General features: G+C 39.6%; 1 protein-coding gene across 1 annotated transcript; it reads right to left on the bottom strand.

Annotated features, from left to right (window-relative positions):
- Nucleotides 1–24,990: 24,990 nt before the first annotated feature.
- On the bottom strand, nt 24,991–26,834 carry LOC147476525 (uncharacterized). The gene has a single exon (XM_086584186.1). The coding sequence runs from the start codon at nt 26,180–26,182 to the stop codon at nt 25,190–25,192; it is 993 nt and encodes a 330-aa protein (XP_086440312.1). The 5' UTR covers nt 26,183–26,834; the 3' UTR covers nt 24,991–25,189.
- Between the last annotated feature and the right edge of the window lie 368 nt (nt 26,835–27,202).

Below are 27,202 nucleotides of genomic sequence, written 5' to 3'. Positions count from 1 at the left end.
AAGAGAAACAAACAAAACGCAAAAGAACTACTGTTGGGTTTTTCGATTTAAACCATAGTTCCGGATTGCCGGAATTCTGATAGTTCCAAAAACTGAAATTTCAGCCAGAATTCTGATATATACCAACTAAAATTCAGAGTTTATAGTTTGGATTAAGGACAAAAGTCACCCCTTAACTTGACCATGATTGTCACATACACCCCTAAACTGTTTTCCAAGCGAAAAAAACCCTCAAGTTGCAAGTACCAAGCTCAACAATTTGTTTAGATGGCGTTAGATATATATGATGTCATTTTCTTTTTTACATGACATCATCAATCATTTTATTTACCTTGTAATTCATTGATATGATGCAAGTGACATTTCTGCCAAAAAAGAAATGGAATCCAAAAAGAAATTGATTAGAATTTGCAAACAATGAAGGAAAAATTAATAACAATACCTATTACATGCCTGAATTATTTGTAGAATTGAATAGAAATCAAACAATTTGGTAGCTAGGGTTTTTTTTCTTATGGCTATGACCTTTGAAATTGCTGAAGAAGATGATCAATTTATACAATTACAGGTGACCGTTGGAGTTGACTCACTGATTGATTTCCACATAATCCATTTATTTCTTGCCACATTGGAAAATAAATTACAATGTAAATAAAATGATATGATCGATGACGTCATTTATGTAAAAAATAAAATGACATCATATATATCTAACGCCATCTATGAAACTAATTGTTGCGTTTGGTACTTGCAATTTTAGGGTTTTTTTCGCTTAGAAAAAAATTTGGGGGTGTAAATGACAATCAAGGACAAATTCAGGGGTGACTTTTATCCATAATCCTTATAGTTTTAAGCTTTTAGCCCCAATATTGTTATTCAGAATTCGTCAAAAGCTAAAATCACAAACTATGATTTAACCATAGAAACCATTAAACCGTCATTTCATGAAATTTGGTATAGACCATATAACCTTCATAGCCAGGCCCGAACTAAGTTTAGCTAAGTATTAAAGTCCTATCTAACTAAAACACTAGAACTTGATAGGAGAATAGTATTAATTTCCATTTGAACAAAAAAGAACTAAAATAAATGAAAGGGAAAAACTAAAGAGGTACGGTGTTTGTTTTTGCTACTTATAAGTGCTTACTACTCATAAGTGTTTGCTAGAAGTCTTTATAAGTTAAGTTTTCCTACTTATACTTTTGGGTAGTTATAAGTAGCAAAAATATACCAAAAAATGGTTTACTACTTATAAATAGTTGAAAAACAAACACTAAGTTTCCACTACTTATAAATAAGTTTAAAAAAAAAAAAAATCAAACACTCCTAAGAAAAATGTGGTTTTTTCCACTATCCACCCATATCTTTCTCTTTTTATGCCTGAGAATAAAATAGGATAAATTAGGTAAACACTAGATAAAAAAAAATGACCAAGAAAAAGATACAAAAAAAATAATAAAATACACCTCCTTTAAAGTATTTTAGACATTAATGGGTTGAAAACTGAGACACTACAAATACAAATATGAAAGACTTGGAGAACATAAAATGAGGGTATGGTATTACTTTGTTACTCATCATACTAACCCTAAATGCATCTATATAGGCCACAATATAGAAACCATAAATGTGAAATTCCTATGCTACTCATGTGACTCTACATCATTTAATCATTACATATAAATACATTAACTTGTATACAATAATTAATTTTTTAACACAAGAGTTTATATCTCAATTGATTGTGTACCCCCCTCCAGTGGCGGAGCCAGAAAATTAAGTGAGGGTGGGTGAGCCACCTAGACAACCAAAAAATATATATATATTTTAAACTAATATTTCAAACCTAATAAAAAAAAAATTCATTATTTTTACTTTTAACTAATATTTCAACCACCATCCTCAGTTTTTTGGTGACTTCGCTTTGAGGAGGATTCTATTTCAGCATTACCAACATTTAGCGGTGGTTGAGTGGGCAATGATTTTCCTTTGATCAAATACTTTAACATAGTTGTTTAAACAGTATCTAAGTAGCAATTAATTAATGAAATCTCTTACTTTGAATTTCAATGAAAAAATAAAGCCATCAAGTTTAAACCTACAAAAAAAAAAAATAGTTTAGAAAATTTACTTAAAACTTATATGGTGTCCTCAAGTATAAAAGAGAGTGAGAGACCGAGGTCAATAGTGAGTGGTTTTTGGTTTTTATTTATTTACTTTTTTTTTAAGAAAAGAGAGAGTGTGTGAGGTTAATTTTTGGGGAGTCTACTTTTTATTATTATTTTAGGGGAATCCAACTATGCAGTAATCGGTTACTGGGCTGGGAACTCAGTAACCATATAAAACTTTGTACCACGTGTCCTGAGTTAACAGCTAGTTAACTTCAGTTTTTTTGTTTTTATTTTATTTTTTTATTTTCTAATTGAAACACAACAAACCCCACGAAGGCTTTTAATAAAGAAAACCCAAGATGAACTTTGTCTTCCATCCCCTCATCCTCTAAAACCCACACACATAATTCATTAAGAAAAATCAAATAGCCAAAAACCACAGAAATTACAAACCCACTTTCAGCCGTTCAAACAAGATGTGTGTTTGTATAGAAAGGATGGTACTGCTATAACAGTATTCTGAACAAGATGGGTGCTTCAACTAGTTACCATTGATTCCAGATGAAATGTTATAGCCTCAAGCTTCCTGTTATCTGATCGCATATGAGAACCGCCGGGTATGCTTGATGATTTGTGTTGATGCCTCTATTTTCGTTTCAGCAGTTGTGGGGTCTAGGTTACTGTTTTTGGGAGAGAGAAAGAGTACTTGAGGGGTTTGGGTTACTGTTTTTGGGCTGGGTTTGGTTCCCTTTTTCGTTTTTTTTTTTTTTTTGTATTTGCCCCCTTGGGTTTTAGGTTTTGGTTACAACGAAATAACATGTGGACAAATAGTTTTTTTTTTGGTGGAAAGTGAGGGTGCGCCAGGGCGTACCCTGGGTCCCCCTGGCTTCGCCACTGCCCCTCTCCTCATTGGAGAGATTGCAAGTTTGAATCCCATTAGGTGCTGGTTGAGATTTATTTATTGTGTAATTAGGTGATGGGCATTTGGGCTAGAGACCCGTACTGCTACAATGGGTAAACCAAATAACGAAAACAAGTTTTCGCGGATAAAGTGGAGGCAGTTTGGTCTACTCAAAATGGCACATCGACGAGAACTTTCAGGCTAAGTCCCTTTAGAGTTGATGAACCTTCGAGCTAGGTTCCTTCAATATATCCGGTGTGGGTCTACCTTAACCATCTAAATATTTTTTAAAAAAAAAAACATGTTTACATTCTCTACACTCCCCCACTAATCTACGCTTGCAATACAGTACCTAATTTATTACTTAACAAATAACATTCTCCGTCCCTACTCAAAAACAAGATTAAACTTAACCTCGAGATTCAGCACCGAACAACATCTACGAACAATAGCATCCAATAAAAAAAAAATTGGAACACACATCTCGATAGCACCAAAATAATGTCTACAGTATCTTAACTATGGCAACAAGAAGGGCTCCTCATCATGACTTCATGAGGTAACACCAACAAAACAAAACTCCTCACTAGACGTAGCATTAGTGTTGCCTACTAATTAATAATTTTAACAGTAGTTTCTCATATTCTCATATTCAGCCAATGAACTATAAGGACCATATTATAGTAAGTAGTGTTCAGAATGGATTCCTAACAGAAATTAGGAGAATTAATATTCTCCCAAAATAACACAAGTTCAATTTAGTAATATTTAAGTTGCACTTTAGATTTTAAGCTTCTTTCTTAAACTATGGCTTCCATCTAGACTTTTGTACTTTTCATTTTTTTTCTTAATTACCGATTTTATTAGTATAAGCAGAAGAAGGCAAATGAGTAGATATATAACTAATTTGGACTATGTAAGTACCATCCGTTCTACACTACAGAGCACATGTCCACATAGCAAGACGTCTTACTTCAGCTCGTCCCACAACATCAGATCGTATCAACGACCCAGCATCCAGGTCGTCACCAGCAGCAGTTACAGCCATTCATGGAAATATATCAACTAGCACAATCTTGGATCTCAATCAATGCCACAATCAAGGAAACATTAACTCTATAACAACACATTAATGGCGAATCACCAAGATAGCACACAAGATGGATCTCAATCCATAACGGTTCAAGCACACATCTATAAATAGAGAGAGATGAACTACATAAGGCTGGATTCAAGTTTACCCCGAGAAACTTGATACGTAGGCAACTCTTATCCCAAAAAGAGTGTAGCCATTTCCTATCCAACCAATCATCAGGTCGTAGTCCCAAAATAACCAACATCTACATTGGCGCCATTTGCCGGTTTGTTTCTTTAAGAAAATAACAACCACTCTTTTCTCAAGCCCACGAAGCTGGTCAGAAAAACCACAATGGAGCCCAACCTACAAGCATTGGCAGACCAGATGAAGACACTCCAAGAAGCCTTCATCACTTTGCAACAAGAAAACCAGACAATGAGAGAACAGGCCAACTCCAACGCCAATAATGGCACTTCGAATTTGAAGAAACTGGAGCACAACAACATTGCGGCCTTTAACTAACACCACCAATCAGCATTTAGAAGACTTCGCGCAAAAACTAGAGAACTCAAGCAAAAGAGCCAGTGCGATCCAGATCGCTCAGAAGATGCTAGAGACGTACAAAGCATCACCATTCATCCAAGATATCCGAGACAAACAACCTCCTTCAGAGTTCATCCAACTAAAGTTCCCATTGTACGACGGTACCTCCTGCCCAGGCGAGCACGTAGCTCGCTTCAGCCAAATCTTAGCACTCTACAGCCATCGATCTTGACTACGACTACCTGAAGTGCAAACTTTTTCCAGCCAGTTTAAAAGACGGAGCAATAGACTGGTTTTACACACTCCCTCCATATTCGATCAACAACTTCGACAGCCTTGTTGAGACGTTTGTAGCAGAGTTTGTCCACAACAGAAAGAAGCACGCCGACCTAGACTCCTTGTGCCAACTCAAGCAAGCTCATGGCGAAACGATCCGAACATTCTTAGGACATTTTAAGAAGGACCTCCTCTCGCTAGAGTCAGGACTCAGTGACGGTTTTGCAATTTCTGCGTTCACAAACACCCTCTTGGACGACTCCGACCTAGCAGGGTCCCTCATGCACAACAAGCTAGACACCTCAGCCGACCTGTATCACAGGGTCGACAAATACATCAAGTACAAAGAGTGGATGACCAAGTGCAAAGGCAAAGAGGTCATCGCAGTTAGCAACGAGCCATACCCCAAAGAAAGCAAGCAATATTCAAGCAAAGCAACAACAACAAGAGATCCAACGCTAGCAAACCCTCATACACAAAGAGGGAATTCTCCAACTTCTCCAGGACACCAAGTCAAATCCTGAAGAAAATATATACAACACCAGACTTCAAACCAAACATCAACAAGGTGATAGCTATACCAGAGCGTCCATACTGCCATTTCTACAAACTCCACCACCACGACACCAATGATTGCTGGAGCCTCAAGCACTACCTCCAAGACCTAGTGGAGGAAGACAAATTAAAAGAATTCTTGCTAGAAAGCGATCTGAGGCACAAACTCGATGCCAAACGCCACGTAAGCGGAGGCGGAAGAAATGAATGACACGCCAACAATATAATTTGAAAGCGGGAGGCGCAGATCAACTCGATAATCTAAGTCTCCAGGTCGATCAAGGCACAATAGGAGACATCACTCCTCCGACCAAGATGAGGAAAAAGTAATCAACATGATTACAGACACCTCAAACGACGAAACCTCAGGTCGGGAGAAGCGCAGAAGAGTGAGAGCAATCCAAGAAATCTACCACCTCTCACACAAAGCCGAGATGATCAACCCCACCAACCTTAAGATGACAACAATAATTTCATTCACAGGAGAGGATCTAGACAAGGTGTGCCTACCTCACAATGATGCCTTGGTAGTGCATGTCAAAATCAACGGTTGGACAGTCAAAAGAGTCATCATCGATCCAGGGAGCTCATGCGACATACTGTTCTATCAAACATACAAGGACATGCACCTGCCGGACTAGGTGATGATAGAATCCAATGCACCGCTCTATGGGTTCAATGGGGATCGTACAGATGCCATCAGAGATGTAATCCTACCAGTCTCCATTGGCGAAAAAGAGGACATGGTCAAAACTTCAACACGCTTCAGTGTGATTGATGTCAGGTCGTCCTACACTGCCATTCTATGATGCCGTTGGATTCACAAAATCCAAGCAATTCCATCAACCCTACACCAGGTCCTATGATATCCTGGTCCCAGAGGCATTATGGAGCTCAGAAGCAACCAACTAGAAGCTCACCGATGCAATCAAGTCAGCACTACGACCTCACCCAAGCTTCAGGTCGTTAAAGCCAAGGATGTCCCAGCAAGGTAGGATCCTCAAACATCTAACCCTCCAGCAACGACATCAGAAAAGCTAACAGGAAAACAAGCTCAGATAAAACCAGGAGAAAAAGTCAATTTGGGCACAACTGATGACCCAAAATTTGTTTATGTAGGGGCTGACTTAGACCCCAAGCTCAAGGAGCAGCTTGTTAACTTTCTATCTCTCAATAAAGATGTTTTTGCTTGGTCATATATCGATATGTCAGGAATCGACCCTCAAGTCGCTTGCCACAAGTTAAATGTAGATCCAACCATCAAGCCTATCAAACAACGACCTAGGAAGCTAACACTCAAGTTTCAAAAAGCCATCAACGAAGAGATAGAAAAGCTCAAAAATGTTGGATTCATCAGAGAAGTCGAGTACCAGACCTGGCTTGCCAACATAGTAGCCGTTCCAAAAAAGAATGGTCAGGTACGACTCAGCATAGATTTCACTAACGTCAACAAGCACTGCCCAAAAGACAGCTTCCCCCTACCAAGAATCGACATATTAGTAGACCAAACTTGCGGCCATGAGCTTTTGTCATTCATGGACGCATACAGTGGGTACAACCAAATACCAATTGCAGAAGAAGATCAGGAAAAGACGTCATTCATAACCGAGCAAGGTACGTTCTGCTATAACGTTCTACCTTTCGGCTTGAAGAACGCAGGAGCGACATACCAAAGACTTGTCACCAAAATGTTCAAAGACTTGCTAGGAGACACTATGGAGGTCTACATAGACGACATGGTGGTCAAAAGCGAAAAGGTAGGTGATCACATCTCCTACCTACAAGAGTCCTTTGAACGACTTTGCCAAAACAAGATGAAGCTCAACCCAGCCAAATGCATATTTGGAGTAGCCTCAGGGAAATTTTTAGGTTACCTCGTCTCACAAAGATGCATTGAAGCAAACCCAGAATAGATACGAGCTCTCCTTGAAATGCCAGAACCAACGACAAAGCAACAAATCCACAAGTTATCTGGCATGGTTTCAGCCCTCAACAGGTTCATCTCAAGAGCATCTGACAAATACAGACCATTCCTGCAAATACTCAAAAAGGGAGCAACATTCACTTGCACAGATGAATGCCATCAAGCCTTCATCGAGCTGAAAGCCTATTTATCAACTCCACCCGACCTGTCCAAACCAAAAGAAGGAGAAACACTAGGGCCATACCTTGCAACTACCAACTTCGCAATCAGCTCAGTTCTCTTTCGCGAGCATGATGGAGTTGAAAAGCCGGTCTACTTCACCAGCAAGACATTGGCAGATGCAGAAAAGCACTACTCTCCGATGGAGAAAGCAATGCTTTCTTTACTCTACTCAGCTCGGAAGTTCTGACCTTACTTCTAATCTCACAGCATCAAGGTAATCACTGACGTACCCATTAAACATGTATTGAATTCTAACAACAAAACAGCCCGTATGGCTAAATGGGATGAAGGACTCGGAGAACATCATATCGAGTTTGTTCCTAGAACGTCTCGTAAAGGCCAGGTCGTTGCTGATTTCTTGGCAGATTTCCCCGTCGAAGACATCAACTGGGAACCCGAGCCAATCACTTCACTTTATCAACAAGCCACCCCAGACACATGGCACTTCCACGTAAATGGTGCATGCAATAATAGTGGTAGTGGATTGGGGGCTGTATTAACTTCACCAGAGGGAGCCCAGCTATAGAAATCAATTAAAATCGATTTTGCAACGTCTAACAACGAAGCAGAATACGAAGCATTGATCACAGGCCTCCGAATGACACAATAACTACAAGTCTCAAAGCTTAAAGCTTATAGCGATTCCCAGCTAATCGTCAAGTAGATCACCAAAGAATATGTCACGAACGGAGCAAACTTGGCAAAGTATGCTCAAATTGTTTATGACATAATCAGCTCGTTCAAAACATTCTATTTAGACCATATTCTTCGAGAGGACAACAGATATGCAGACAGCTTGGCTTTCCTAGCCTCCAAAACATAAGAGGCATGTCCGACCACAGTCTACAATGACATTCTGGAACGACCTGCTTACCAGAAAGAAAATATCAACAGCCTCACAAATTTCCAGCCCTCATCCGAAGAAGAGATCAATCAATCTTGGATGGGGCCATTCCTTAAGTTCATTTTACATGGTAAGATCCCATCAGAAACAAAGCATGCTCGTGCAATACAACTCCGAGCCCCAAGATACACAGTGATCAAAGGAAGACTATTCTGCAAATCAGCAGGAGGACCCCTCCTAAGGTGCATAACTCAAAAGGAGGGACAACTCATTTTCGACGAAATCCATAAAGGTGAATGTGGCAACCACGTAGGAGCAAGATCACTGGCACACAAAGTAATCGCCCAAGGGTATTATTGGCCAGGCATGCATATCGAGGCAAAAAGGTACGTTCTTAAATGCCTCAAATGTCAAACTTTTGGCCACAATCACCTCAGTCCAGCAAGGGAATTGATCAACATAGCCAGCCCATGGCCGTTCCGCATGTAGGGGCTAGACATCATGGGACCGTTCATCCCACAAAAGAAATCAGGGCTCAAATACATCCTAGCAGCCACAGATTACTTCACCAAGTGGGTTGAAGCAATCCCACTAGTCCAAGTCAAGGAAGTCAACGTAATCAACTTCAGATGGACTAATATCATCACTAGATTTGGTATACCCCACACCCTAGTTATGGACAACGGAACACAATTTGCTGGCACACAAGTTAAGGATTTTCTACAAAAATAGCGCATCACTCAAGCATTTTCTACACCTAGATATGCACAATGCAATGGCCAAGCAGATGCTACCAACAAGGCCATCAAAGAAAACATCTAAAAGAAGCTGGAGAGCAAGAAAAACCAATGGCTAGAGCAACTCGAAAATATTCTATGGGCATACAGAACAACAACTAGATCCAGTACAAATGAGTCTCCTTTCACACTCTGCTTCGCAACGGAAGCAGTGATACCATCAAAACTCACAATCACAACTACACGTTCTGACATTGTTGAATCAGGAGTCAATAACAACATCTTAGCAAAAGAAGTTGATCTCCTAAAAGAACGTAAAGAAACTGCCATAATATCCCTAGCTTGGTACCACCAAATAATCCAACGTTCTTACAACAAGAAGGTCGTCCCAAGATTTTTCCAAGCTGGCGACCTAGTCCTCAAAAAGACTTTAGCACCAGCCAAGCTCGACCCAACATGTGAGGGCCCCTACATTATTGACAAAATCATTGGAAATAGTGCATACTAGATCAAAACCCAGCTCGGTGATAGGCTTCCCCGACCTTGGAATACAGCTCTCCTCAAGCGCTTTTATCAATAAGTTTTTTTTTTCTCCAAGAACATAAGTCAATGTGAATGAAATCTCATCAACATTTTGAGTGCAGCTATCATTTTTTGCATTATGAGCACCTTGCATTTCACACTACGCATCCCGACCTAAGACATCACAATGTCAGGTCGGATATCAAAGCCGGAGCTCAGAACAACTCAACAACAACAGCCACGCATTGGTTAATTTCAATCAATTCAAATCAAAGTCCCCCAAAAGGACCCTAAACCAACTTAACACTAACGCCAGGGTTTGGTATGGTTCAACTGTAATTGCCACTCAAAGGCCAATTATCAGACAAATTCAATCTAGGGGACCCCAAGTCAACTTACGACCTCACAAAGGGTTTAAGACAGATTCAAATATAAAGGCCACTCAAAGGCTAATTATATCAATCAGAAGTTCCCCCAAAAGGAACGAATCAGGGAGTACAACTAGGGACAAGACGAAGCCTAGATGCCAACTACGCAAATGTATCAGGTAGTACTCAAACGCTCTACGACCTGTGACAAAAGATGACCTAGCAAAGGCAAATAGTCCATCAGGACTAGTACTATGTAGCACAGGTCGACAAACAACAAACCAGTAAAAGCAAAAGCAATCACATGCATACTTCAAGCCGACTTTAGTAAGTAAGTAATTTAAATATTTCTAATTACAAAGTCGGTTAGATACCGAGGCCGCCAGGTTATCCCGGGAAAATGACCTCAGTATCCCCATAAAAAATAATATTGTATCAGTATCAAGAACAAAGAACTATTTAAATATTGTTCAAAGACCTCCCAACCCAAGAACAAACATAAGACGTTTAGAATTAATTCACACAAGAAAGATTATCCACATTCAAAGGGTCCATATCACCACCCTCTACAACACCAGAACCGATAACCTGATCAATAACAACTTCAGAAACATCCAAACCAGAAACAACAGAAAGAACAGTTGGAGCAACCGGTGGCACAACGACTTGGTCAGATGGCAAATCATATGGTCTACTAGCATCTACACCAGCATCTGCGGCAGACACTGTTGTAGCCCCACTTTCAACAGACATCTTAAGACGATCATACTTATCCAATGCCTCAATATAATCATCCATTAGCATGTAAACATCACAACTCTCCACCGTGTCCACCAAGTCGTTATATGCAGTCTCAGCTCGTATAGCAATGGAGCGCAACCTCTTGCACTCATCGACCTATTGCTGAACCTCTAGCTTTGCAGAATCCAGAGCGGGTTGCAACAGAGCTACTTTACCACCCAACTGCTGCACTTGATCTCTCAGCCCTGCAACCTCCATTCTCTACACTTGCTGATCAGCCACCAGTCTGCTACAAGTTTGCTTGCTGACATCCAGCTCCTTCTTGTAACGGTCGGAGATAGACGCCATATCCTTCAGCTTCCTATACATTGCCAGAACCTAGCAAACAAGATAACAAATATAAACATTAGAGTGGATCAAAATCAACAAGACCCAAAAGGAGCAAGCTCAGAATGGAAGAATACTCACATAGCACAACGATCGTTCCATCTCCACCAAGTTCACTTCCAGGCCCTTATTATCCAGCTTGCGCCTATCCCTAGCAAACATAATACTCTCCAACAACGCCCCACCAACCAAAGGGGACTTAAAGCTACAGTCACCATTCACAACAAACTTCGGCAACAAACTATAGGGGTCCTCATATGTAACCATTCAGTCAAGCATAAAACTGTCACTCTTCTTACTTGGGTCTGTACATTCTGACCCCTTGCCCTGCTCAGCAGCAGGCTCAGCCTCACCAACTTTCTTCTTTCCACGGGCCTCAGCCGACCCAGCATCATTAGCCAAATCAATCAGGTTCATCCTCTTCAGAGGAACCCGACCTGAAGATGAATGACCTTCAACATAACCAGGTCGGTCTTCTTAGCCCCCTCCGACTCAACCACTTCGGAATGCCTTTTCAGATTAGGCTTCCAGAACGAAGTGGGAGCATCACCCTCCCCACCAGCACTGCCACCTGCAGCACCACCAGCACCCGCATCTCCAGAGGAGAAGTAGTTGGATGCAGAACGATCTGCATCACCAGAGGAGAAGCGGTTGGATGCAGAGCGCCCTCCACCCCCTAACTCAGAACGTTGGGGTGCCAAACGATTTGCATCACCCAACTCAGAACGTTGGGATAATAAACGATTTGCGTCACCCAACTCAGGACGTCTAGAAGGTGTCACCCCTCCAGCTGCCCTCACCGCTCCAGAACGGTGTTCAGCAACCCCACCAGACGTCCTAGCTCTACCAAAACGGCTATCACCAGCACCTCCACTCTTTTTCACTCCAGAAACAGGTGCTTTCTTTTGACTCTCCCTCTCCATGGCATATTCTGAGCTAGAATCAGAAAGTTCAACCACTATCTTGCGAACCCTAGCTTTTTGCTCCAGCCTCTTATGGTTGATTTTTTTTCCTTCCACGCCTCTTAAAGTAATGTGCAACCTCCCCCAACAAAGCATGTTTATCCTCCAAACTCAAACAAGCAAACCTTTCAATAACACCGTTCTTCGTACGAAAACGAATTGTAACCTCTGCAAAAACAAACCAAATAAATCAGAACGTCTAAATTATAATTTAAAACACACACATTACGACCTACAACCAATGACCTACCACGAGGTTGTACAACACGTTTATCAATCTCCAAACCAGGTGGGCAATATCTACCTACAACCAACAACGGCTTACGCTCCCATTCCTCCTTACTCACCCCCATAATAACAGGAGACTTCCCCTTATAAACATGAAAACTAAAATTCACAACACCTGACTTCCTCACAACAAAGTGCTCCGTCACATCGTTTAAACAGATGTTGTAGCCCCTGTCATTCAATAAATCCAACACATGGAGAATCCTCCAACTATTCCCCACGAGTTGACAGGGGGCTTTCCCCAAAAAGTTCAAAACCTCCACAATAAGACGGGAAAAGGACAGTCTCATCCCAGCCTTCAACTGCCCATAACAAACAACTACCCTTCCACCTCAAGGAACGTAGTCGTTAGTATACAAATTCTTCTCCCCAGCCAGATCGCACACAGACAGATCGGATTTCACCCAACCAAACTCCTTTCTCAAAGCGGCATAACAATCCACCGACTTAGGCTTCCTCTCATCTACCGTCTCCAACGAAGAAGACGACGAAGCCTCATCACCACTACGAACTCTATCCTCAACTTCTTCGTCACTTACTGTTCTCTCTCTCCATTTACCAACTTCAATCTCACCACTTACATTATCACTAGTTATAGATATTGCACAATCAAAGAAAGAAGGAAAGCTCAAACTTTTAAGTCGAAAACACGAACCTGATGGCAAGGGATGAGAAGTTTTTCCTTGTTTTCTTTCCTTTTCTTTCGCTCTGGATTTTTCTTTTTTTTTTCCTTTGGTTAAAAAGTGAGCAAGCAAAAAGCTTTTACAAGTAAAAAAAAACCAATCAACTGCCCAGACACTTCGAGACAATCAAAACGTTTCATGTTCCCAAAACCTAAATCATTACTCGCCCACAAATCGCCGTAACTCTGGGCCCACGAATCCAGCCCAAATGTTCTAGAACATTCCCCAAAACCTAAATTCAAAACAAAATAGCTGTCAGACACGGACTTTCAAACTTTACTTTTTAACCGTTCTACTTCCACGCAACAGCTGTCCAATGAATGAATAAAAAATAAAAGAGGTTGTGTAAGTACCCTCTGTTCTACACTACAGAGCACGTGTCCACATGGCAGGACGTCATACTTTAGCTCTTCCCACAACATCAGATCGTATCAACGACCCAGCATCCAGGTCGTCACCAGCAGCAATTACAGCTATTCATGGAAAGATATCAACTAGCACAATCATGGAGCTCAATCAATGCCACAATCAAGGAAACATTAACTCTGTAACAACACATTAATGGTGAATCACCAAGATAGCACACAAGGTGGATCTACAATCCATAATGGTTCAAGCACACATCCATAAATAGAGAGAGATGAACTACGTAAGGCTGGATTTAAGTTTACCCCGAGAAACTTGATACGTAGGCAACTTTTATCCCAAGAAGAGTGCAACCATTTCCTATCCAACCAATCATCAGGTCGTAGTCCCAAAATAACCAACATCTACAGACTATAAATCCATGCCCATCTTGCTAGCTAATGGACAACACTATTACAACTTAGGAACAGTCATATCCAGTGACATTTTAGCATTGCATGACATTTCAGAAGGCAAAAACATTTTCAGGAAAAATTTAAATTTAACGTTGTTAGACGTTTATCATTTTGAAGTTATCACGATACATCTAAACTGCTACGACGAGATGGCAATTTTCTTTGATGGTTTTTGTTAGTTGGCAAGCCTGACCTGTAAAATTCTATTTAAAATGAGATCAGTCGGATGGGCTAAAATCTCACACCTCATTTATCATCGAGTTTTTCTACGTGAACAAACAGTTTTGAACAAATTCTAGAGAACAAACTAATGTGGCAAGCATCACATGCCTCTTACTTTTCAAACCAACACTCTTCGTATTCCAAAGTAACCCAAAAAAAAAAAAAAAAAAAACCTACTCGTCTTCTTTGAACAATGTTTTGAACTTCAATCAATTCCTCGGTCCATTGAACTTGTACTCAATTGTTAAAAAAATATTCAATTTTTTAGATGTTGAGTATACTTATATGTTTTGCAATAGTAGTGTTATGTTATTTAATAGTTGATACAGAGTTTGAATTTTTAAGCTTTGGAGATGCACATAGATAAATGAAGATAGAGAGTTGAAGGTAGAGAGAGAGAGAATGGGGTAGGGGTGTAAAATGGCCCTCAAGCCCTCGGCCCGCCTGACCCGACCCGGCCCATAGACAAAAAAAGCTCTCAAATTTAATCCCGCATGCAATTTGAGGGCAGGGCCGGCCCGACCTTCATGTTTTGAGGGGAGGGTAAGGGCCTAGATATGGAAACATGAGGGCGGCCCTCAGCCCGACCCTCTAAAGCCCTCACAAAGCCCGTATTAAGGCCCTCATTGATATTTAGATTTTCTAAACAAAATTACGTATAATACCCTTAGTTGTACGTATAATGTCCTTGATGGAGGTTCTCTCTCTTGTAATGAATATATTGTTAGAATATGTGAATATATTCTATAGGATACAGCTGTATTATATGGATATATCTCTATCCTATAGAATATATTCATATATTCTATTGTATATGTTAATGAAGTTTGATAGGTTTTCAAGAATTTTTGTAATGAATATGTTAATCAATTAATGAAATCTGATAAAACCAAATATGTTAATGAAGTCTAAACAAGTTGTATTCAAGAGTTTTGAATAATTGACAAGTTGTACAACCCGGCCCATAGACCCGGCCCTCAGGCCCGACCCACAGTTTTCTAAAGGGGGCTGAGGTGTGGGCAAGGGCTGTATAATTCAAGTGTTGGCCCTCACAGGCCCGACCCTCATAGCATAAGGGGGCTGGGCCAGTCCGGCCCTCAAATCATATAGGCTTTATGATTTGAGGGCCAGGCTGGCCCGGCCCGGCCCATTTTACACCCCTAGAATGGGGGTGCGCCACAAAGAAGGGATCGAATTGTTTTTTTTTTGAACTGTTTTGCAACTTGAGGAGTGTTGTAGCTAAGTGAGGAACATGATATTTGCCACGTCAGTTTGTTCAAGAGAGTTTGTTCATATAGAATTTTTATTTATCATCACCCAAAATTTTTACCAACTAAGAGCATCTTTAATAGTGAGACCAAATGAATATTGAAAATTTAGTAAAAACCATTTTCAGTGGTAAGACAAAATAAAAAAAAACACCAAACCAAACACCAAATCGGTTTCAATTTAGTGTTTGTTTTGGTGTTTTATCAAATGTACGTTGCGGTTTACCTAAAACCGCACGGTTTTTTGAACACGATGTGAGCTTTTACTGAATTATGGGCTCCTACGGTGCGATTTTCTGAAAGCAGTGTGGACTTTATGTTCAGGCCCACATGGTTTTAATAAAATCGCACGGTGTATTGAAAGCAATGTGCTCTGATTGAAAAAACAGTGTTGTTTGGGTAAGAACTCACCCAAACACACTAATGATCTTGTTAGGGAGATTGTTGAATATAGAATTGTTGAGACTGTACTATCAATGGCTGCCTACGTATCCAAATCCCTTTCTGGAATCAAGTTTCTTCTTTAATGTAGTTCTTTGTTGAAATGATTGTTGGGTATTTATAGGAAAATGAATATGTAAGCTTCTTATTGCCTAAGATATCATTTTCTTATTTGATGAGATATTTCCCTCTTTGTACAAAAATCTTTTCAAAAGCTTTATATGGAAAAAATCTCTTGACATATCTTCGGGCCTGCTATATATAACTTGGGTGCTACATTAGTGTGTAGTGTCATTGCTCCACTAGTGGGCACGCCAGAATGCAACACTAGTAGGCAAGTGGGAATGCCATAGTAGCGGGCAAGCAAGTACGCCACATTAGTGAGCGACTCTTATAGTAGTGCCCAATGATGGTCGTTCATAGGGGTACGAGTACACTAGTACATACACCACCCCCTCTTCGTCGGATGGAATTCGTTCTTTGCTGCAAAGAATAAAACATAATATTACTGTAAAAGAATGAAACAGTGTGATTGAAATATCTGCGATGCCATATGAATAACTTAGTTAAGGTACTTAATTTAGTACGTTTTGTAATTTTGAGATCGACTTAACTAGCGGGTAGCTTGGATCAAGTAAACTTAATGACTTTGACCGTGTGCAATCAACTAAATCAGTTAAGGCTAATTTAGTAAAGAGAACCTATAGTTTGACACTGCTTATTACTTGATGATTTTTTTTGTTTGTACGTGGAGAGAGGTGCTGCAAACGCAAACTTCATTACTTAGTGATGCGCGGAGTAAGGTGTGACAAACGCAAACTCTGTGACTTTTTTTGTGCATGGAAAGAGGTGTTGAAAACACAAACTCCACGACTTTTTGGTGCATGGAGAGAGGTGTTGAAAACGCAAACTCCACGACTTTTTGGTGCATGGAGAGAGGTGTTGAAAACGCAAACTCCATGACTTTTTGGTACATGGAGAGGTGTTGAAAATGCAAACTCCATGACTTTTTGGTGCATGGAGAGAGGTGTTGAAAACGCAAACTCTACGGATTTTTGGTGTATGGAGAGAGGTGTTGAAAATGCAAACTCCACGGCTTTTTGGTGCATAGAGAGAGGTGTTGAAAATGCAAACTCCACGGCTTTTTGGTGCATGGAGAGAGGTGTTGAAAATGCAAACTCTATGACTTGGTGATGTACAGAGTAAGGTGTTGTAAACGCAAACTCCGTGACTTTTTGGTGCATAGAGAGAGGTGTTGAAAACACAAACTCCATGACTTCTGAATTTGTATATGTTTTGTGTAGTTTAGCATTCATATCAACTATTTGTCTTTAAGAATGGTAACTGAGTAATCGATATATATTATTTTTGACTAACTAACTGAATGAAAATAAAAAAATGTGGAATAATTCATTTTATTGATGATTGATAATCTGGAAAACAAAAGAAGATTACTTCAAGGACCAGTTCTAAGGAATTATCCACCCAAACTACTAATTGTCTGGCTTGATAAAAACACACCCTAATCCAGAGCCGGCTTTGTTGTGTGAGCGTTCCATGTAAACCATCTATGAATCGGGTGATGGGGCTGTAAGATTTGTTGGGGCTTCCTCGCCCCCAACTGCTAGTATTTCACTAGAGATGTCGTCGCCTTGGTTGATTTCAGGGACAAAATTGTCAATTGGAAAATCTGTCATTAGGGATGCAAGGGTGTGACCCTTTTCTGAAACACGAGGTTCAAAGACAATGCTGTAAGCGCTTAAATAAATGTCCCATTCAGCTAGTCTGCTTGATTCCTAAGCACTGTGGAAAACTTTGCGAAGTAGGTATTCAGTGTATACCTTGACCAATCTTCCTTGGAAGTATGGCTTGATGCATCTGGCAGCATGAGCCAATGTTAGAGCGATTTTTTCAACTCTCGCATATCTAGTTTCCGCCCCTATTAGGATCTTACTACTGAAGAAGATTGGATGACCGTCTTCTCCAACGATGAACAATATTGCACTGACTGCAGTGTCTATAACGGCCAAGTAAACTCCGACAGGTTGCCCTGTGGCTGGGCTGGCCAAAATTGGTGGCGAGACTAAGTATTTCTTAATGGATTGGAAACCATTTCACAGTTATCATTCCACCCTGTTGAGTCCTTTAAAGTCTGAAAGAAAGGACGACATCTGTTTGAGTACTTAGAGATGAAGCGATTGAGAGCTGCTAAGCGACCAGTGAGCTGCAGATCTACTCTGAGTTAGCTTCGATGCCTTGGCGAGTCATCAAATACCCCAGAAATTTGTCAGAGATTAGCCCAAAAGCGCATTTTGAAGGATTGATCCGCATGTTGAATTCTTCAATTCTGTCAAAAATTGATTGCAAGTCAGAGATGTGATCTCCCTTATGCTTGGATTTTACAACCATGTCGTCAATGTACGCCTCCATTATCTTGCCTAACATATCTCCGAATATGGTGTTGATCATCCTCTGATAAGTGGCACCCGGAGTTTTTTAAACCAAAAGGCATGACTTGGTAACAAAAAATTCCCCGGTCAGTTATGAATGCAGTCGCTTCTTGGTCTTTAGTAGATAGCGGAATCTGGTGGTATCTTGAAGAAGCATCCATAAATGATAATTGCGGGTAGCCAGATGTGGCGTCTACTAGTTGTGATATTCGTGGAAGAGTGTAGGGATGAATCGGGCAAGCTTTGTTAAGGTTTGTGAAATCGATGCACACTCTCATTTTACCATCTTTCTTAAGTACTTCTATTACATTAGACAACCATGTAGGATATGAAACTGGCCGAATAAACTTGACTGAGAGTAGACGATCGATCTCTTCTTTGGCCTTGAGTTTTCTATCCAGTGCCATATGCCTAGGTTTCTGCCGCACTGGCTTGATTGTAGGATCAAAGTCAAGTGTGTGGCATGCAATATCTGGGCTAATTCCAGGCATCTGTTCCACTAACCAAGCAAATATCGTCTTGTTTTTTCTGAGGAGTGCAATCATCTCCGCTTGTTCTTTTTCTGACAGTTCCGCCGATATGAAAGTTGTTTCTCCGCATTAATTCCTAATTTGCACTTCTAAGAGGCGGTCTATAGTCGGCAGCCCTTCATTTCGTGAACTAGCAGTACAAATATTGTGCGGTACTGATTCTGACTTAGACACCTCCTGCGAATTGCTGAGAATTGTATTCCCTCGCATATCGGACTGACGATACTCTTCCAAGACTTTTTCGTGGCAGCTGTGGGAAGGTATTTGGTCGCCCCGTACTTTACCAATTTTGTCGAGGGATGGGAACTTGATTGCCTGATGAAAAGTAGAGACTACTACCCCCATACTATGGAGCTAATCCCTTCCTAAGATTGCATTATAAGGGGATTTGCAATTCGTCAGAAGGAATTCAATGTCTGCCATCTTGTCCATAAGTGTGACTGGTAAAGAAACTCTACCCACTAGGGTTGTTGTTGTTCCATCGAAACCGACTATTGGATTATTTTCTGCAACCACCAAATTCTCTGAAAGCTACATGTTCTTGTAGCAACCTACAAAAATGATGCTAACAAAACTCCCAGTGTCTATCATTATGCGCTGAACTCGCCATAATCCAATGAAAGTAGAGATGACGACTGCATCATGATGAGGATGATGGACGCCAATTAGGTATTTATCATTAAAACATAAGGGATCGGGTTCGATAGTTTCTGAACGAATTCCTTCTACAAAACAATGTTATTTACTTGATAAAATTCACACAAGAAACCAAACTTGGCTCGTTGCTTATACTTCTGCCTTGTTCGTGAAATGTAATTGATTTTGCGTGACCAACTAGTATGGCATTGTAGCTCGTTATTACTAAATTTTGCTTCACAGTCTTTGAAAGTAAGAACTCGTCTAACTGTCCTTTTTCAACTAACTTCTGTATCTTTCCCCTGAGGGATCTGCAATCTTTGGTTTCATGACCGAAATCATTATGAAAGTGACACCAAAGATTTTTGTCACTTCTAGACTTGGTGTTTTCAGGTAAGGGTATTGGAGGAAAAACTAAGTTGTGTCCTTTAATCTTCTCATATATCGCTGCATATTTGGCATTTAATGGAGTGAGCTTCATTTCTTCTTGAACTGTGTTTGGCACTTTGTAGTATATTTTTGTTGTTGTCCTTCCGTAGTGTTTTGCATATGTTTGGTTTTACTATCGCTTGAATCTTTACTCCGAAAATAATCTTTGTCTCTTAAAGCTTTTGCTCTAACGTCTTCTTTGATGTTAATGAATTGTTGTGCTCGTGTAAACAAATCGAACTTGGATTACGGGAGGTCCCGTATAAGGGAAGTGTAAATTCCATTTTTATCGAAATGGACCCCTTCCTTGAATGCGTGAATGATCATTATGTCAGGGACATCAGTAATCTCTGCTTGCACTTGGCGAAAACGAATTACGAACTTTGCCAGAGTTTCGTCCTTTTGCTGCTTGGTATTTAGCAAGATGTTAACATCCTTAAGACGTGTCCAATTATGCTTGAACCGATCTGTGAACTGACTTGTTAATGCTTGGAATGATGTGATAAAATGAGCTGGCAGGCCGGAAAGCCAACGGAGAGCTTCTCCTTTTAATGTAGACGGAAAAAGTTTGCATAAGAGGGGGTCATCCTCACGCCATAGAATTAGTCTGCTTTTAAATTTCATGATATGATCGTTTGGGTCACCTCCTGCTTCATCAAACTTAGGAAGATATGGTTGTTTGAAGCCATCTTGATGTTTTGCATTTTGTATGATTAGAGAAAATCGCCCAACGACATCTTCGTTCACTGCAAGGTCTTTCCATCGAGTTTCAGCCACACCTGCATTGCTCATTGTTTTCTTTATGATGTCTTTGATTTGTTGCTCCGTAAATGTTGCTCCTACGACTTCTTGACTTTTGATTTGAGGAGTAACTTTCCTATGCTGCATCTCACGGTGTTGCCGCCCCCAGTTGTTGCTTACTTCTAGAGTTTGCTGGTTCGTTGGGTTGCGAGACCTGTGCCGATAATATGGGCTATGTTGGCAAACTGGGGAGTAGTTTCTTTGGTGTGGCCGCACTCTGAGTTGACCTACGTTGAACCTTCTGTACCGGTTTGCTACATTCAAACCATGTCTAAGGTAATGTTGCAATTCGGCTCTGAGGTGGTGATCTTGGCATCTAGGCTAGCACTGCCACTTATGGTGGATGTTGTCCCTTTCTGACGCGCTGCGATCAACGTTCAATGAACCTAGCATGTTGTTGGTATTTCGAGATCTGGATCGCCTTCTTGAATGGGATGAATGTCTGCTTGACCTCGACTGATTTTGACAATGTTCGGGGATGGATTCCAATGGATGTGATTTGCCGTTATTATCTTGTATTTGGTTGAATACACTCCAATTTTCACCAGATCTGGGGGATCTTGCCGGTGTGAAAGATGCAGCATCGACATCATCCCTTTGTACTTGCTTCCCTTTGTCCAATTGCTTTTGCAAGTTTTTGTTGCGTTCCTTCTCTCTTATGAACTTTTGATACATCATTTCTAACGTAACGTAATCATCATTTACCACCAAATTTTCTGGATCTACTTCGTTTGCATTTGTAGCATCTAGATCTTAAAAGTGAGTAACTAGAGCCTGAGGTGTTGGCGGACGTCTAGATCTGGGTTGTCATGGCACTTGCAGCTGTGAAGGCTGATCTTGTAGATCTGTTGCAGCAGGTTGATCTATCACTTCCTGATTAGTTAGAACTTCCGGATTTTCTTATTGTTGTTGTTGTGTTCTTGCATTCTTGTTCACCTGGGACCTTGTAGTTTTTGCTATTAATAGTGCTTGGAAGAAAGAACGTGGAAGAAGGTTCGTTGGTAAGAACCACATACGACGCCAATTATGTTTGGGTAAAAACTTACCCAAACACACTAACGATCTTGTTAAGGAGATTGTTGAATGTAGAATTGTTGAGATTATACCATCAATGGCTGCCTACATATCCAAATCGCTTTCTGGAATCAAGTCTCTTCTTGAATGTAGTTCTTTGTTGAAATGATTATTGGATATTTATAGGAAAATGAATATGTTAAGCTTCTTATTGCCTAAGATGTCATTTCCTTATTTGATGAGATATTTCCCTCTTTGTACAAAAATCTTTCCAAAAGCTTTATATGGAAAAAAATCTCTTGACATATCTTCGGACCTGCTATATATAACTTGGGTGCTACATTATTGGGTAGTGTCATTGCTCCACTAGTGGGCACGCCAGAATGGAACACTAGTAGGCAAGCGGGAATGACACAGTAGCGAGCAAGCAAGTACGCCACATTAGTGAGCGGCTCTTATAGTAGTACCCAATGATAGTCGTTCGTAGGGGTATGAGTACAATGGTACATACAGGTATATTGAAAACATGGTGTATTGGTAGATTATAAGGTGCTAGCACGCAGTGTATTGAAAACCGTGCGGTTTATCGAACACCGTTTGAGTTTGGGCTTAAATGGTGCGTTGTTCAAAACGCAGCGTGGGCTTTTTCGCGCGGTATATCTAAAACAACGATATTTGATGTCGAAATTTTTATGTCTTGACTGAAAATGTTTGGTGTTTATTTGGTTTGGTTTGTTTGTTTAAAATATTTAGTGTTTTTCAAGTCTCACCATTAAAGATGTTTTAACTGAACTAAGTTAACACACAACCTGACACCAGCAGTAGGGTTCGTTAAAAATTATTGACACTTTGATATAAAATCATCCATGTTCAGTTTGATTTCCATTTCCTGTACTTCAATTTATCTAGCTTATCAGGTAGCTAAATTGGATGACCAGGACCTGGTTTTAAGGCTTAACCCAACCAATCTTCTACTTATTCACAAAATATTTCCCTCCTAAGAAGATACGGCATTACGGCATACTTATACATTTAGTTCGTGATTTCAATCAAAATCTCATAATTCCATCGAATATTTTAGAATTTTGAAAAAATTGAAACTGGTCGAAATAAAAATATAGAGTCGGGATTTCAAAATATAGGTTTTGAAACTGTTGAAACTCTGAAATCCCAACTACAGTTATACCCAGTGTTCACAATTCCGAACGTAATATCAGAATTCCGCTAGATATTTCAATTTTAAAAAATTATAAATAAATAAACAATAAAGGTTGATATATTGATGATTCCGAAATTAATCGAAATCAAAACAAAATTATAACATGGGTTGAAATATTATAATTTTCCAGATTTTCGGAATTCCAAAATCTCCTATGGTTATACCACAGGAATATACTCCTTCGACGAATGACCGAGTGTTTGAACTACGGTAAAATAGCCAAGGTTAGTCTAAGAAAAGGGAGCAGGGCAAGTTTTTTTTTTGGATAGTAAACAGGAAGTTATTCTCTGCATGTGTTTTCTAAACAATTTTTCTAGTTTTCTTTTTCTATGTATGTGTTTTCTAAACAATTTTTCTGGTTTTCTTTTGTATTTTTATTCTCTACGAGACATATACTATAGAATTGGAAGAAAAACTTGCAAAGCTTATAGAGCATAATGAAAAATTATAGAAAATCGAAACAGGAGTATTGGAAGATACACATTATCTAAACCATCGTCCTCTCTCACTCTTAAAAATAAGTTAGTATTTGACCAAGATAATAATATCATCGTTAGGATATGGTCATTATTGTAAATTAGATATTAGAATTAAGTCCTACTTGTAAGTACGTGTGACACACGTTCAAGGGCATTCTGGCCATTTCAAAAGAACAAATAACATGACCACAGTGAATTGACTGACGGTCAAGTAACAGAAATAAGACCAAAAACTAATATTTCAATATTTATTGACCAAAGTCTAATTACCATAGTAATAGTAAGGACCAATGTCTAAAAAACCCGCAATAAAACTATAAGGGTACTTAGCCAAGGTTCAGTCTAAGAGCATTTCCAATGTAAGTCACTTATATTCACCTCTACATAGACTCAATTTCTCCTATTTTCCACCGTTTTGGTGAAAAGCAAAGTGAGACTGCCCAATGCAAATGTGACTATTATTTTCGGACGGACATCCGTCTGAAGTTAAAAAAAAAAAATCGAAAAAACACGCGAGACGGGATAAAACATTTCGTCCGTAAAAAAAAAACCGAAAAAATTTAAAAAAACACACGAGACGGAATAAAACATCCCGTCCGTAAGTTCCCAATTCAGCTACTATCTCGGTCGCAAGTTTCACTCTCGTTTTGACATAGTCACCCTTTGGGCAATAGTTTTTTTAGCATTTGGAAGTAATGCAAGAATTTTTTAGCATTTGGAGATGAAAATTCTCAATTTCCCCTCATATTAACTTGCATTGGGAATGATCTAAGAAAAGGGAGCATCCACTTATTCTTTTTTTTAGACAGTAAACAGACAGTTATTCTCTGGGTACATAAATCTTACTTTTTGGCAGACAAAAGATATGTTCTCCTTCCATAAACCCTATTCTCAATCCCACGCCTCCTACAGCACTACCCAAAAACCTCCTCGAGATATGTATTCACAAGGACCGAGGAACATCCCAAAGATCTCACTTACAACCATCAACCATGCATGCATACATCTCAGAATCACGGTGTGATCCTTGCTAGTTGCAAGTTGCAACACACGAGAGAGAGAAAGTGGGCAAGGATTGCGTGACATTGTGGAACGTGCAATCAAACATTCAAACTGACTACACTTGTGAAAGAGAAAGCGAAGTGGTGTAGTACTGTAGTGGATGAACTATTAAGCAGTTGAGATTCGGTAACGCATATGCAACAAAAACGAACAATCTTGTCACGCCTTTAAAGCTAAAAAATCCAACAGTTTTTAGTTTCTATGTCTTTCTTCTCACAGTTAAGTTGCAGAACCTATATGGCTATATCTACAAATCTAGAACCTAAAATAAAGACAAGAAACAAAAACAGCCCCCCAAAGGCCAAACTATACAGGCAACAGTTACTGCATACATGTTAGAACTTAGAACAACTCAACTTTAATGGAAAGCCAAAAAAAAACAGAAAACATTCCACAAACATAATCAAGAAATTAATATATATATATATATATATATATATATATATATATATATATATATATATATAACCCTCTTCTTTACGAGTATACAAAAGTACCCACATCACATTAAAACTTTCATTGCAAATTGCAACATACCCCAAGATAAAGATACAAAAAATGTAAGATAAAATAACATAAAGTTTCAATGCTGTTAGTAGACAAAGAGGTCAAAAGGATAAAGGAATTATGAATGTTTCATAGTGGTCAAGTCAACAAACTAAAGGTATTTAGCACTTACAAAAAAGATGGTGGAGAAGAAGATGTTGTAGCAGTAGTAGAAGGTGGTGGACCATAACCTTGTAAATGATCAGTCCAGTGTGTTGGATTCAAAGAAACAGTAGTACTAGGTGTAGTAGTACTAGTCGTATTGATAGTGGTAGCGTTGGTATTGCTACTGGTATTGCTGCTCCAATAACTTGATTCTGAAGTTATAGGAGGTGTGGTAGTGTTGAAATTTTGAGACCAGTCTTGATGTGAAGTTGATGGCCTATTTGGTTGAATAACTTTTTCTTCTAAACCACTTGAAGTACTACTAATTCCCAAGTTGAAATCATGTTGATGTAGATGAAGATGTGATTGCTGTTGTTGCTGCTGTACTTGTTGCTCATGATGATGTTGTTGTTGTTGTGCATGATGTTGCATTTGCTGTGTCTGAAATGGTAGATGACCAAATCCTTGCAACAAGGCTAAATTAGAAGCAGCCCCGAATTCTTCACCAACATTAATTTGAGGTTGCTGGTTAAAAGATTGAAAAGTTGCTAATGAGGGAAAGAAACCACCACCATGATAATACATAGAAGGCGTAACTGCTGCAATTGGAAGCATTGGAGAAGATTGTACACCCTCAATTCCTTTACTACTTCTGAAAGGAACAGCTGAAGTTGTTGATGGATTTGAGTTTTGAACATTTTGTTGTGGTAAAGATGATGAAGTAGTATTGAGATTATCAGGCGAAGATGATCGCTTTAATCGCTTGCCTTTACGACATCCACCACCCACAGGAACATTCCTTAATGTTCCTCCTTGTGTCCAATACCTTCTACAAGTTTTACAGAAATAACGAGGCTGTGAAAGACTATAGTTGTTGTAGTAACAAAATTTTGTATTGAGTGAATCACAACGAGGACACTTTTGTGGTTGTTGTGGTGGTGGTGGGTGTTCTTGCTTATTTGTTCCTCTCATCTCTACTCCTCTTCCCCCTCCTCCAACCCCTCTGTCTTGCTCCATCTTTTTACATGCAGTTTTTCTGGATGGGTTTCAAAGTTTGAAGAAATGAGTAGTGTAAGACTGCAAGCAACGTGTTGGTTTATGGGTTTGAGAATCTATTGACAGAAGTAAAAAACTAAGTGCTGTTTATTTCTAGCTAAATAAAGATTCCCCAAAGACTTGTCAACATGATAAAGAGAAGATATAAAGGAACGGAACTTATCTGAAATATCTATGTGAAATCTAACAAAATCTGTTATCAAAAGATCTTCAATTCCCTTTGAAGTAAGAAATGAGTACTTCCTTGTTTTTTTCCTTAAACTTGAACTGAACAAGTACTACTTGGTGCTGCAACCCTTAAAAAATGAGTATACTTGAAGAACAAATTTGGAAAAAATGAAATAAAAATGGCAAAAAAAACAGGATGGAGATCGATCGGTGAGGAAGATCTAGGAAGAGTATAGTATAGGGGATGGACCAGGGGTTGAACCCAGAGGCGGCGGAAACGCGAGCCACACTACCCACTAATAGGACATCGTGGCGGTTGAGAATAGGTGGCTGTGTCAGGTTACAGGACCTCACCACTACTTTCTTGAGCCTGCTTTTTTTTTTTTCTCTCTCTTCACTCTTCTCTCTCACTTATTATTACCTCCACTTTATTTTCTTCATGAACATTGTGAAATGTTGTTTTCCACCAAAGATGCTTATATGCAAGACCTTTTAGAGAGTTGCATTGTTGCAACAGCTGGTTTTATGTTGCATAATTGTTAGTTCACTCTGTCTAGCTCGCCTGAGATCGTTTACACACTTCATAAAACCAGAAAGCGCCAGCAGGACGGATTACGGATAATTGATGGGCTCTCTCATATACAAATTTTGAAATGCTGCATTTTAATGCAAATAATGTCTCAAAAATTCGAAAGAAATATAAATTGTAAGTAATATATGTGCACAATTGATATGTGAAATATTAGGGGTGGAATTCGGACGGGTTGGATCGGGTTGAGGCTTAATCCGAGTCCAATTCGAATTTCAAATGTT

The sequence above is a fragment of the Coptis chinensis genome, chromosome 9 (genome assembly GCF_015680905.1).
Source record: "Coptis chinensis isolate HL-2020 chromosome 9, ASM1568090v1, whole genome shotgun sequence".
NCBI classification, from domain to species: domain Eukaryota; kingdom Viridiplantae; phylum Streptophyta; class Magnoliopsida; order Ranunculales; family Ranunculaceae; genus Coptis; species Coptis chinensis.
The sequence above is the reverse complement of the archived record's forward strand: the minus strand, read 5'-3'. Positions and strand labels throughout refer to the sequence as shown.

Coding starts and splice junctions, on each gene's coding strand:
- LOC147476525 (XM_086584186.1), bottom strand. CDS start 26,182: ATGGAGCAAGACAGAGGGGTTGGAGGAGGGGGAAGAGGAGTAGAGATG.